At 35.6% G+C, this 14,083-nt stretch overlaps 1 protein-coding gene across 2 annotated transcripts; it reads left to right on the top strand.

Annotated features, from left to right (window-relative positions):
- Positions 1–946: 946 nt before the first annotated feature.
- LOC112502381 lies at positions 947–11,978 on the top strand. Of its 2 annotated transcripts, none has more exons than XM_025106272.1 (9): positions 947–1,245; positions 3,562–3,628; positions 3,730–3,807; positions 4,082–4,134; positions 5,197–5,280; positions 9,694–9,746; positions 9,843–9,907; positions 10,036–10,094; positions 11,604–11,978. In XM_025106272.1, exons 1-9 carry the CDS (start codon positions 991–993, stop codon positions 11,691–11,693), a joined length of 804 nt encoding a protein of 267 aa, XP_024962040.1. In that variant the 5' UTR covers positions 947–990; the 3' UTR covers positions 11,694–11,978. The 2 variants fall into 2 exon arrangements, with proteins under 2 accessions (XP_024962040.1, XP_024962039.1); XM_025106271.1 differs by having other exon boundaries at positions 968–1,245; positions 3,706–3,807.
- Positions 11,979–14,083: the final 2,105 nt, after the last annotated feature.

The raw sequence follows: 14,083 nt of genomic DNA, 5'->3' as shown, positions 1-14,083 counted from the left end.
AAATGATTGATGATGAAAAAGAAACTATGAGTAGAGAAATAACGTATTCTAGGTTAGAAGAATATTTAATTGTACCAAAGTATCAACCCGACCAATCCGACTAACCCGACCAACTCGTACGAGTTGGGTTGGGTTGCACTTTGGTTCGGGTTGGATTGGGTTAAAATTTTTCAAACCGCAAACATTAGGTTGAGTTGTTAAAATATCTTCAACCCGATCAACCCAACCCACGAACACCCCTAATAAGGAGCATGTTGATTCTAGTCTAGCATGAAGCCTCTTACAAGCTCTCAAGTTTAATTACTTTATGCTTTCTCTTTAATTCAAGTATTGAAATCTTTAATTATTGTTTTATTGCTACAACAACCTGTACAACTTTCATCTTACTTTTCTGCACAATTACTTTTATGTTATTACTTTCAAGTCCTCATTTATGCTTCACTAATGTCAGGCTAAACACCAACTTGGGTGTGAGAGAAGGTTGGAAGAATAAGCGAAGTGTTCATGGATAATTGTTTTTGCCATAACAATCGAATAAACTATTCACTATTAGGTTTAATACTTCTTCTAAGTATTTTGTTATAACTAATGATTATTTTAATTATATTTTAAATTTTTTATATTCAAAATGAGATGTATATCCCGTATTTGATGATGTTTATCTATAGTTAGTCATCCAAATTAAAAAAATAAAGCTCTAATAAGTTGTACTTACGTACAATTTACTTGTAATTTTGAATTTTAAGTAATATACATCAATAAACAGTATTTTATAGATAAAAATAGTTTTTAAGAACTTTTATAAAATGTTTTATAATATAGCATAGATAGTGGTCATTTGACCCTTACGACTCTCATATTACTGGGGACAAAAATTAATATTCTTCAAAACATGAAGGGTGCAAAATGTAAATTTGTTCAAGACGATTCCAAATACTTCGAACCCATGTCTCATTGTTCCGTGTTCGCAAGTTGCATCGCCGGCGAAATATGGACGAATCATCGGAAAATAAATCGAATACATCACCACCGTCGTCGTCGTCGCCGGTAGTTGATTTTGGCGTACTGGAGAAAGTCAGACCATTTGCCGGTGATTCTGCCGTAGAATGGGTTGATTATGCTGTTCAACAGGCAGTGATGGCACAAAAAACCTTGGTGGAAACCCTAGAATCCACATTGTCTGTCACCAAATCCCGCCTCGACCAAATTAAATCAACTTCTACCGCTCATCTTCATATGACAATGGTAAGTTTCTTTTAATTGATTAAAATTAATGTGCATTTTGCTTCTACTGATTGCTTATACGTTGGGAAAATTGAAGAAAAGAAATATTACCGTGGTTACAACTAAAGAAAGGTTAGCATTTGAATTTTGGGGAGGAGATAATTGCTTTTGCTTGAACGTTGATTAGAACCGATTTTGATTAAAATTTGATAACTACCTTCAGTATGAAAAATGTTGCAATATGAAATATTGGATTTCAATAACTAAAATAATCTATATAAACTTTATATGTGAAAATAACTAGGCTTAAATGTGAATATTCAGAAGGGTAGGCTTGGACTGTTGACACCCGACATGTTACTACTTACTTCTGAGATGCAACATTATACGTGGTTTCTAAACCTGTTAAGAAAATATTGCTCACCACATTGATGCTTATAACACATGCTAACTATAGAATAACTTTATTGGTAAACTTGCAACAAACTATAAATCAAGTTTGTGTTTGTTGAACACTGGAAATTAAGGTGTAGTTCTATTTAGAAGGGAATATATGAGTATGGGCACATTGGTTGACAAATGAGGGAGGCACGTCTGCATTGGAAGCAATGAATTTTTTTCTGTCTTTTAGATCTGCAATTTGAATATTGAAATCTTAAATTTGGAGTTCACTTGGATTACAACCTCTGGACACATTGGAGATTTCGTTCCACATCACCCAGTGCCATTCCAATCAAGCAGGGAAGCTGACACCTAATTCATTAGCTCTTTATTATTTATCATTTCATATCAGCTTAAAAAGAACACCCATACACCAATGAATGAAAAATAAAGCTTGTCTGTCAAGAGAAATCTCAAGAGTCTGTTCATTTGTATATCTGGGTTCAATGGTTTTGACTAACCAGGAGAGGTAGGATATGTTGGAACTTGGAAATAATTGTCTTTAAAAGTGGAGGGGCGGATCTCATCCTGAAGTGGATGCATCCAAAGAATAAAGGAGTTAGAAGGAAACTACACATGAAAGCTGCCAAACCAGATAAATGTTGTACAATATTGGACATATAAACATAAACCCATGCAGAAATAAGAGTAGAAGAGATGAGGCAGTTAAAATGGACATTGTGAAGCCAGAAAGGTTCTAATTAGAAATGGCGTCCCTCAAGTGATGGAGAAAGGATGCTCATCATGATGTGACATGGTAAAAGTCGCTTCAAATGAGTTGGCACTATAAAATATGGACTAGTAAGAGTGCGGTTGTGAAGAATGCAACACTGCCGTCGTTTGTAATGTCGGTGTTGAAGGGGTTGAGAAATGGCAAGCTATGTAAATTTCTTTCATGGTGCATGGTAAGGCCATTCTCTGGCGTGCATCTTGTCTTGCAATAGGTAATGATGTGCAAGGGGAACAAGGTGTCTGCCCTATCAGTATGCATCAAGTGTGCTGTGGCACAATGTGTGAAATTTCAATCCTTTTGGCCTGCCAATAAACAAATGTGGTTTGTTTTCATAGGATTCTCTGTTATTTCTTATTTTTTGTTCTTCTTGGAAGCTTTTGGGATTTTTATTAAAATAATATAATTATATAAAAACCCAACTAAACTTGACGCCTTTAGACTCAACAGTTAAGCAGCTAGCTATGGACTTTTAAATAGAACCGGGATCTGCTTCTCCTGTCTTTTATGGACGTGTTCTTTTATCTTCTCTATGCTTCTTTTTCCTCCAGATTCATGTCTTCTATCTTTTCTTTCTAATCTGATTGATCATTTTTTCTTTACGTGTTTTGATTTGTTTCTGCAGTGTATAAATTTTTAGTTAATTGAATTAAACATTATTATTAGATCATTATGACATTTTAATGAAAGCATTGTCTCTTCTAATTAATATGAAAAAACAAAATTAAAAGTGACTAATTACACAATTCATATTTTGCTGAAAGAAATTATCTTTCTTTTTTTATGTTGTAGTAACTAATTACCATATAATTTGTTCTCTCCACTAGATGTATTAATGAATGTGATTAACAGAAATGTGATTCACTTCCAATATTCATTTATATTTATGATTTTTTTTTTGTTATGAGAAAGCCATCAACCATGCCATGTGCTACCTTGCCATAGCTTATTTGAGGTTGGCGTCATGCTTGCCCCACACAACAGGAATGCGATGTCTGCAATAATTGGGAGTGATAAGGTTTTGTTGGTTTTAAAACACAACAGAAAAGGACAGTGACATTACCTCAGCTAGCCCACCCTCAACATTATGAAGGCTAATCTGACTTGTATCTGTTCTCCCATTAAGAGATGGAATGACAATTTTGGAACTCTTTCTCATCTTATAGGAATCCCTGCAAGATCTCAAATCTGATTATAATGTTTATGAGGATATTGTGTTTGGAAAGATCAAAGGTTTGTGGAATTTTTTTTCACTATTGTCAATGTCAACATCTTTTTCATTCTATCCCTGCGTGTTTGGCTTACAATAGGTTGTCATGAATGCTGGTTAACAGAGGGTGTTTACTTTGCTGCTTCACATCCGTTTGCTACAAGTGGACTGGTTGTTGGCTCTGGGATTCTGGCTGTAAAAAGTGAGGCTCTTAAACCATGCTAATTGTTTTAAGCTTAAGCTTAGAAATGTACTGCTAAAATATAATAGCCTTTGCTTTATTAATTTCCTAATTTCTACTTGAAATTTGGTATGTATAGTATTCCTAATTCATACTAACTAACTGGAAAGAAACGCTTTGGAAGTGAAGCCGAAATGAAGTATTAGTTTGTTCACTCAAGTTTTAAGAAAGTACAAAAGTTTCACAGAATATTCTGTTAACAGCTAATGCCTTGATAACTTATTAATTGCTGCAGGGACAAGGCGGTCTTTATACTACAACACCCTGCGTCTTTTTTCCAATGAAGAGGTAAAACGAGATGTTAATTTTTTTTAATATAGATCCCTCTCCCCGTGATTTCACTTGCAGAGGCAGAGTCTAGCTGTCATAATCAATTAGCAGAGATTCTGGATATTTTATACACATTTGAAGGCTAAATAGTTGCATTTCCATATCATTTTCATGTGTAGCGGATTCTGAATTGGCTATAACTTGTATGTTCATTGATGGTTTGATACATTACATTCAGAAATGACCTTTTAACATAGTTTGTCTTTATTCTTATTCCATTCACATGCAGCAGAGTAGAGAAGTAAATAAGTGACCGACCATTGGTTTGTTGTGATTTGTGACAATTTTTTTAAGATATGATGGTTGTTATGCTTGCTATATAACTTGCATCTTATGCACATTATTGAAGCAGTTAAGTAGATATTGGACTGCTGGTAGTTGAATGGAGAACTAACAGATGGCCACCCATTCATTTATAAGGTCTTCCTTGATGCTTTTTAGCTTTAAGCTAATGTCGGTACTAGATATTAAATGCACATTGTGCGTATCAATGGGTTTCTTTGATGATCACTTACATGCAGAAAATGTGCCTTTAGGAGGTTTTGTGGCACATCATGCATTTATTATTCCAACTATCATCCTTGTTTATGCTCTCTTTGTATCGGTTATATTTTTGTATATGTTGGCTACAAATTGTTTATGTGCATTTATGATGTTGAAACTAGGATCCCACATCAGAAAGTACTATTTATGTAACAAGCATGCCTGATCTTGGGCTACTTCTATTCACATGTAATTGGTTTTGAGTTGGATTTCCAAAGATCTAATATGATATAGGGCCATGTGCACAGTATGTGCCATACGGACAATGTCTCCAAGGCAACTAAACGTAAGCTGTGTTGAGACTAGTTATCACAAACTGGAGAGCAAAATTTATGTGAAGAGTACATCCTAGGCACATTTATTCACAACTTTATATATGCATTCCAAGCTTAATATAGTTATACCCTTCTGGCTTATGATGTTAATCAAGTGTTCTTCAGTTATGCGACTCATTTATCACTTTCTACTGCTTGCCAGGCCATGCTTGCTAAAGCTAATGCTAAGGTTCAGAAATTACGAGACTCAGTGAGAACCTTAACAGAAGAAAGCAAGAAGTTGGAGGTACTTTTTTTCAGTGCCCATTGGTTTTGTTAAAAGTTAAGAACCTGTTTCACATGTGTGATAATTTTACAAAAATAACTAATTTTAATAGTTTTTTTCCCTGGTGGCTATGCGTGCCTTTCAGAAAACAAGTTAAATGTTTTATTCTGTGTCGACACAGAAGGGTATACCTCATGTATGTGTTGAGTATACCTGTCAGGCTGGCACACACTGCAACATGCCAGAAGTATATGCATGAAATACTCCGTAACTCCCAACATCAAAGCTTATTTCGTCTCATCCACAAGTGGTTTGGAATGTTACATACTTGGTTACACTTATTCAAACTTCCCTATTTCTCCTTCCAGTCGATCTGAAACTAATTGAAGGTGCGATCTTTTGTTGGTCGGTCTTTCTCTCCTTCCATACATACTTTAAACTTTTTCCAACTATGATACATGCATTGGGATTACCCACGTGAATGCCACCAAGGGAGAATTTTAGTTCATAAATCTCTAGCCACTACATCTACATGTATGGAGAAATAATGATTGCACCCCATGTTGCTTACACATCAAATGTCAAAGGGCATTGATCTTCTTTCTTTCTCATTAGTTGTCTGCTGAACTTTCACGAATGGCTTCCCCTGCAACATGACATATTCGACAGGATATCAGTTTCTCTAAGGATGTATGTTCTTGATTATCTGAAGATGTTTCACAGTAAGAATCATAGATAGCAATCGATTTATATTTCCTTGCACTCTGATATTGTCCTATCACCTCCAAAGCTCAGATATAATGCTTGTCCTTGACTTTGAGCTGTCCTTTATTTTTGAATATCATGGAGACTGAATCTAGTTGTCCTGCCATCAGGCAATTTGACTAATTCTTAATGGATTATCTTGATGAAACCATTGTTGGAGGTAAGTCTGCAAATTTTGATGATGCATCACCATGGGCTTTATAATTTAGCTCGTGCTTATTAGATCTTCTATATGCCCATGATTTACTTCCATATGCATGGGAAACTAGAACATGATAGATCAAGTTGGCTTTTTCCTCTCCAAGCTTGCACCGACTGTCCAGTTTTTCGCCTCAACTCTAAGGGGGTGTTTGGTTCATGGAATTTGGTGGAATTGAAAGGAATTGGAATGTCCAAATCTTTGACCAAATTCCAAATCCCATGTTTGGTTCACATAATAGATGTGAAGGAATCCTTCCAATTCCAACCAATTCCATCCAATTTCTTAATTCATTGATTTCACAATTCCACCGCATATACCACGGATTTCAAATTCCAATCCGACAAATTCCTTAGCCCTCATCCATTCATCGACACTGTATCTCGATTTGCTCTGTTCTGCTATGCTCGATCTCCTTTGCTCGATCTCGTTTAAAACTAAGAATGACAACGGGCCAGGTTTGGGCCGGTTATTGGTATCCCCGTCCCATAAACCGATAACTAAAACCATCCCCATGACCGTCCTGATCCCCGACGGGATCTTATCGGGTCCCGCGGTTTCCCCGATTCCTGTTGGGGAATTCGTGAAGGTAAAAATCCTCTTTTTCCCGTTCACCGTTGGTTATAACCGAACCCAAAACCGAAACCTGAAACAGATCAAAAAATCCCCGTTAAAATATCCGTTAAAATCCCCGAATTTAATATTATATATATATATATATATGTATATATAAATTAAAATTAATATATATACACATATCATGCCGGGCCGGGTCGATGATCACCGTCCCGCCCCCGTCCCCGTTAAAATCCCCGAATTTGTCCCCGATCCCCGCCCCGTCCCCGATAAGATGTCCCCGAACCCAGCCCGAAAGTTTCGGTTTCAGTTTTTTTTGCCTGTAAATTTCTCGTTGAATTCCGTGAACGAAACAAAAAAATTCCAATTCGATTAAGAATTCCATTCCAATTCCATCCAATCAAACGCAATTAAAAGACATGGTCAAATTCCATCAAATTCCATTCCCTCAAAGTCAAATTCATTTGATGAATTCCAATTCCATTGAATTCCATTCTACGAACCAAACGCTCCCTAAGTCTCTAACCATATATATCAATGACCATTTCACAAAGTTTTAACTTCTCTAATATCGTTGAAGAGTAATTGCTTTGTGGCATCTTGCTAAATGAAAGTTTATCCTGAAGTTGACTTTTTAATGAAATTGTCTCACTATATTTAACACTTGTTACCGGATCTTGGGATGACAAATCATTTTAATGAAATTGTCTCACTATATTTAACACTTGTTACCGGATCTTGCGATGACAAATCATACATAAAAGAGGTTGGGAGCTCATTACATGCTTATCAGTTATCTGTTTCGAACTCTATATTGTGGCATTCCATCGTAGGTCCCTATCCATGCCTACCTTCACGTGTCTGGTTTCAATACTCTTCTTTTCGGATCTGTGCCCAACTGACTTGATATGAAGTTGGTAAGAAGCTTGTTTAGTCCCCAATTAATCACTGCTACCTAGAAGATCATCAATCTTCACAATTGGAGATTTTCTATAATAAATCCCAAGCTCTGAGGCAATTTAGAAGACTAACAGTAGCAAGCTATAAAACTTGGCTGATAGGTATCATCTTGTAAAATCATCAGTGGTTTATTTGTATGGGATATGAAATTTATTATTTAAATAGTTCACATTAAAATCATCAGATCTTTCACATCAGTCCTTTACCATAAGCAGGTCAAATGATTTATGACTAGCAAATAGAGTAGGCACGTAGAGAATATGCCAAAATTCAACGTGTGAGCCCCATCTTTTATTCCTCTTCTATATTTGGACAAGGCAATTGATAATCTTGAATATTGACCTTGTTACACTCCCATTCTTCACCGAACTTCAGTAGGCCAACAACTTCCATGCCGTCTTGGAACTCATATTCTTAGCTGTCATGTTCTGCATTGTGCAAGTGTTTCCTGCAATATTATGGTTCTTTTATCCTTTGGCTCTTTTTTTCTTCAAAATTTAGAAGGGGTTTAACTTTCGCTATCATCGGCACAAGGTGTATTCCACCTTAGCTGAAAGGAACTCTTGTTGACAAGGCAGCCCTCTTGATAAAATACAAAGTAGGGGTTAATGTCAAAAGATTCCAATTGGTTTTTCGGTTGTCAATGAATTATCATTTTCTATACCTTATTCTTTTTAAGCAAGTTTTGTCAAGTCACTAGAGAACATAATTTCTTTATACTAGAGCTAAAATCTGATGCAACGGTTCTTTCTTAATCACTCAATTTGTGCGTCTGTTTCTGTTGCTTTGGGATAGCTTATAATTCCATGGAGCATCATATTGCAGTCCTTGAGTTTATCATAGACACAGCAAGAGCTTGAAAGGTATTGCATGCTTGTGCTGATACAAAGCAACCATAAATAACTGGATGAAGAGGACATCATAAAGAATGTCATAAGCTTTGGTGCTAACTTCTATTTTTTTTTTTTTTTGATTAACTTGGATATCCAACCCGCTATGCGAGCCGACTAATCTCAGGGCGACCACCTGCTTTGCAGATAGCCCGGAGTCACCGTATTTGAACCTCTGTGGCCACAAGGGGATTTTTATTCCTCTATGGATTTGAACCTGGGACCTCCTAGTACTTTTGATCTTTGGAGCCAAGCTCAAACCAATCAGGCACCACCCTTGTGGTTGCTAACTTCTATTTTGCTCTCTCATGCATCCCAAAGGTTGTCTAATTTGGGAAATTCTACTGAATGAGTTATGGTTGTGAAATCCCTATTCCCAAGCACAACGTGTTGAGCCTGTTGGTGCACTGTAGGAAGCAGTCTGGGGGATAGAGATATGAACAATGTAAATACCTCAGAGTGGTCCCTGAGGGTGGTCTAACAGGTTGTTAATATTAATTACAGTTTCTTCGATTTTATTTATGATTTGATGAGAAATGTAAGATCCTTGGCAGAATTATGGATACAAAGTAGTAGTTATTTTGTCATCAAGCAGGGAGGCAATTAATTATCAGCTACTATTCATTCCTCAAGTAAAAAGTTTTTGATGAGAAATTTAAGAAGCATGGTTGAATTATGGATATACATAGTAGTAGTTATTTTGTCTTAAAGCAGGAGGCAATTATCATTAGCTACAACTCAGTCTTTAATTGAACGGTTGGAGTTCAATCGACTGGTGAGGAAACTTATTGGTGGTGCTGGTGTTTTCTGAGGGAAAGCTGAGGGTAGAGTTTGTAGTTCTAAAAATATGTGATGCCATAAGTGATAAGCCCATAATGCAGGGAACATATTTTAATTTTGTGGCTTTTTTTTTTCTTTCTGAAACTGACTTTGTAGTTTTTAGATGCTGTAAGAATTGCTTTCTGAACTGTGACATTCTGGTATGAAATTGAAATAGTGATGCCTTTTGGAGAGTACATAACTAATAACTAATAATTTTTTCAGAAGTTCTCATTAGATGCAGAAGTAGAGCTAAAACGAGGAAGGACAAAACTCAGGTTTGTGTTCTGTGAATCGAAGTAGTTTTATGTTATATTGTTGTCATGAATGCTCCATATCCATATCCTGATCCTGACCATTCTTTTAATGTATAGACAAACAGGAAAGCAAATCCAGGGTGTCATCGACTCTGCTTATAAGATTGAAAGACAAGCAGGGGGTATGCAGTGACCATTTTCTTTTGGCTATTTTGTAAATTGAGAACAATTGATTTTTGTTACTAGTGGGATGACCTTTACTTGTTTTTTGTGCTTCTTGCTCTTTCCCCGTTCTGTTTGCTCGAACCAGGCTTGAAAGATGTACTCAAAGAGCTTCCTAATAGAGATGCATCAACATTCCGCTCAGAAGTACGTACCTAAAACTACACCCTTTAAACCTTGTTTCTATTTATTTCAAGTTCTACGTCTCCCCCTATGGATGACTGACATTTTCCATGATGCTATGTGGAAAGGTCACGAACTGCACTACAAAACTCTTTGCTGGCAATAGTAACCACTGTTGACTTGAACACAACTATGATTACTAAGACTAAACCATTATTCTCCTCTGAAACGCTGACAAATAATACTCCCTCCGTCCCAAAATAAGTGTCCACTTCCAAAAGTAAGTGCCTTCTTTCCAATTCTACCCTTAATTATGAGATGGTACATTCATTACTTCCTCTATTATTAAGGATAAAATTGTCATTTAGTTAATTAAAAAGTGTAGTAATTACAAATTTCTTAAACTCTGCTTTTTTCATTGTGGACATTTATTGTGACGAAGGGAGGAGCTTAATAAGAACTAAGTAACTTCATCTGTTATATCTGACGAGCGGTTTCAGTCCATGGAAGCACAATGTTAAGAACTCGTAACTAAAACATATCGGTCTTTAATAATCCAAAGAAAGCTTGGTCTAAGTTGCTTATGTGAGGTGCTGGGCTATTTGATAGTTTGATGTTCATATAAAATATGTTCATTTTATTTCTTAAAATCGTGTTTGGATGTCCATATTATTAATTTGTGAATAATTTAAGGACACCAAAACTAATTGGTTGGCTTGTTATGAGCTCATAACTCAACATATACATCTTTAGTAAACCAAAGAATACTAAAACTTGCTTTTTAATATCCATTTCGAATATTGTGTTGTCTATTTTGTATTTTCATGCTATCGAGTTAAGACACAACAGGGCACACAAAAATTCAGTTAATTGCTTTATGTTCTCGTAACTCATAGCATAGGTCTTGTTATAAGTTTGTAACTTCATAGAAACCCTGGTTAATATTGCTTGTATAAAATCCATTCGTTCGATTTTGAAAAAGGTTTTCCTTGTTGATTTGGATGTTCATATTAGATTTGCAAAGAATAGAAGCAGGTTTTAACTGGTATTTACCATTTACCAACATTATGCAAAATACTGTCCCAATTTGTTCCTATGCTTTCTCTGCTTGTGTTTCCGTTTTTTTTTTACTATTTCCTGTTTGTCATTGTTACTGTTTTTATATAGTCTTGGTTCTTTTCAAATGCTCTCCTTTTTTTTATATCTTTTTTACTGTTTCGGGTAGAGGATAGGTTTTTCGAAGTGGGACATACCCTGTGGCTTTGGTTTGATTTGCTTTATACATATTGCAACTCGTATTCATTTAGATGGATGTTATTTAGGAGTATATATACTATTTATATACGGCAAATACTCACGCATACCGTCACCTTCGATGAGGTCTGAACCTTTTATATCATGAGGCTGGGCTCTATAGGTAACTGGGTACCGCTGGACCAATGACCCTTTGGTTTGATCGGCGTTTTTGTGTCAATGAGAACTTTGTGACTTGATAACAAAGCTTCTTACGACAAATTTTGTTGTGGTTTGTAGGTGTCCCAACTTGCATCACAAGCTAAACGAGAAAGGCGGATTCTGAGTAAAGAGGTTAAAAAGATATCTAATTACGGTATCTCTGTTTGAGCACACCAGCTTCGTAAGGTGAGAATACTAAACCCGAAGAAAAGATGGTAAAGATTGTTTTCTGTTCTGCTTAAGAAGGGTCTTTTTATTTGACTTTGCTGTTTGATGTATTTCATATTCAAAGTTCGATCTGGAGCATCAAAATTAGATGATATCGAACCCGATTTTAAGAAAAATGCAATGTATAACACTTCCTGCATTTGGTATAAGTATCACTGTAATGTGATGATAATTGGATTTTTGGCATTCTGGATTAGGAATAAGAAAAAGTCATCAATTCAGACTTTTTAGGACCATTTATTTATTATTATTTTTTGATTAACCTGGATATCCAACCCGCTATGAGAGCCGACTAATCCCAGGGCGATCACCTGCAAAGCAGATAGCCCGGAGTCATCGTATTTGAACCTCCGTGGCCACAAGAGGATTTTTATTGAATTTGAACCTGAGACCTCCAGGTACTTTTGATCTTTGGAGCCAAGCTCAAACCAATCAGATATCACCCTTGTGGTTGACCATTTATTTTTTAGTTGAACCGGATAAAGATCGGACTTTTTTTTGGACAAAAACAACCAATTATTGGTTCAAAATGAGGTAGCGTTTACATCACTTAAAAGTGACCTAAAGATTCCATCACTTTCACATCACACTAATACTTGAAACTTAAAAAATACTTGCACACATTATTTTACAATAAGATGTCTGGAATATTTTTATTTTGTTTTATTTCCAACGTGAATCCGGATGAGATGGATCGTCTTCGTACGGGTCAAAATGCTCTTTCATCTACGAAGACGATCCATCTCATCTGGATTCATGTTGGAAATAAAATAAAATAAAAATATTCCAGACATTTTATTATAAAATATTGTGTGCAAATATTTCTTAAGTTTTAAGTATTAGTGTGATATAAAAATGATGGAAGCTTTAGGTCACTTTTAAGTGATGTAAGCGTTTACCTCATTTTGAACCAATAATTGCTTGCTTCATGTAAGGGTACCTTTTCCTTGCCTATATAAGAAAGGTTTCCTCTTCATTTGTAATCATCCCTTGGACATAAATAAAAACTTCTTCCATATATCCTCTCTTATTATTGAGTTTGTTCTTAAATTTATTCATTTAAGTTCATATTCTTCTTCACACCTTATCACCAATCTTTTTTAGTCTTGACTAGTCTCCTAGTTCGGGAATCACGAACGGTTGTAACACATTTAGTGCCAGTATGATCTATTTGGCCCACTACAACCTGCTATGACTCATGATGACCCACCAATAAATCACATAACCCATTTGGGACAAATAGAACCCATTTAGGCTAAAAAAGGGTGCAAAGTGTCTTTTTAATTAAATACCCGATGGTATATTAAAAATAAATGGAAATTATAAAAAATTAAATGTAAGTTATTATTATGTTCACGAAACACGGAAATACTGTCAAGGAGTATGTAAACCTATAGGATCGTACACAAAGAATATATTTTACCTCTATTTTCAATACCCTAGTTAAATCATGTTAAGTATTGAAATAATTGTTTTTGGAGGATAATTATGAAAAATATGTGTTGAAGTGTAATTGTGATAACTACAAGGTGTTATCTGTAATTGTATATTATTATATTAAATTTTAATATAATTATATAAATATTACAAATAATTACAAAAATTTTATTTGAGTTATGGAGTAACAATAACACAATCTATATAAATATGGTGATAGGCTAAATCAAATATGATTGAGTCTTTTAGATTTAACTTTTAGATAAAATACAGAAAAAATATATGAATCTAGGGGCTTTGAGCTAGCACCCGATGGAGGTCAGAAAGCGAGTTCATGTGTGGACCGCCATAAAAAAAATCTACTTTGGTTTCTAAGGTGCTCCGTTGAATCCTCGTTAGATCTGAAAAGACAACTCGAAACACCCATATGGTTTATTCAGGATTCAATTAAATGAATCATTTGATCCCGATGGATTTTAAATAATGGAAAACGTTTTTGATTACAAAATTGATTTTCCACCGCGTTTAAAAGGCTACAAATTATTTTAAACCCCTATAATAATATCATAGCCATTTTGATTGCACTTAATAAAAAGGAAAAAAATTAATATGGGAATAGATTCGAGTCAGACATTTTTCCTTTTTTGAAGCCGACACTAGACACTATGTTTTAACCTGTGTGTCGCGCATTGGCCACCGACTCGTAGCCGATTGTCACCCACGGGTATGGCTACTGCCCACTTGATCCTCTTCCATGGCAGGTGCCAAGGTGATTCCTTTGTTCGAGTCGCTTGGATCATCACCTTAATCCACTGCTGGAACCATGGTTCTTAGTCGGGTGATCTATCAACGAGACTAGTGTCATGTGTCATGCGGCTAGTGTCATGTGTCAT

This window comes from Cynara cardunculus, unplaced genomic scaffold, assembly GCF_001531365.2.
Source record: "Cynara cardunculus var. scolymus isolate 2C unplaced genomic scaffold, CcrdV1 Un_Scaffold_1327, whole genome shotgun sequence".
Classification (NCBI taxonomy): Eukaryota; Viridiplantae; Streptophyta; class Magnoliopsida; order Asterales; family Asteraceae; genus Cynara; species Cynara cardunculus.
The sequence above is the reverse complement of the archived record's forward strand: the minus strand, read 5'-3'. Positions and strand labels throughout refer to the sequence as shown.

What these genes read in the sequence shown, in the direction of transcription:
- LOC112502381 (XM_025106271.1), top strand. Translation starts at nt 991, where the DNA reads ATGGACGAATCATCGGAAAATAAATCGAATACATCACCACCGTCGTCG. An exon ending in CTCATCTTCATATGACAATG is followed by an intron (nt 1,246 to 3,561) that starts GTAAGTTTCTTT and finishes CTCATCTTATAG; the next exon opens with GAATCCCTGCAAGATCTCAA. An exon ending in TGGGATTCTGGCTGTAAAAA is followed by an intron (nt 3,808 to 4,081) that starts GTGAGGCTCTTA and finishes TAATTGCTGCAG; the next exon opens with GGACAAGGCGGTCTTTATAC.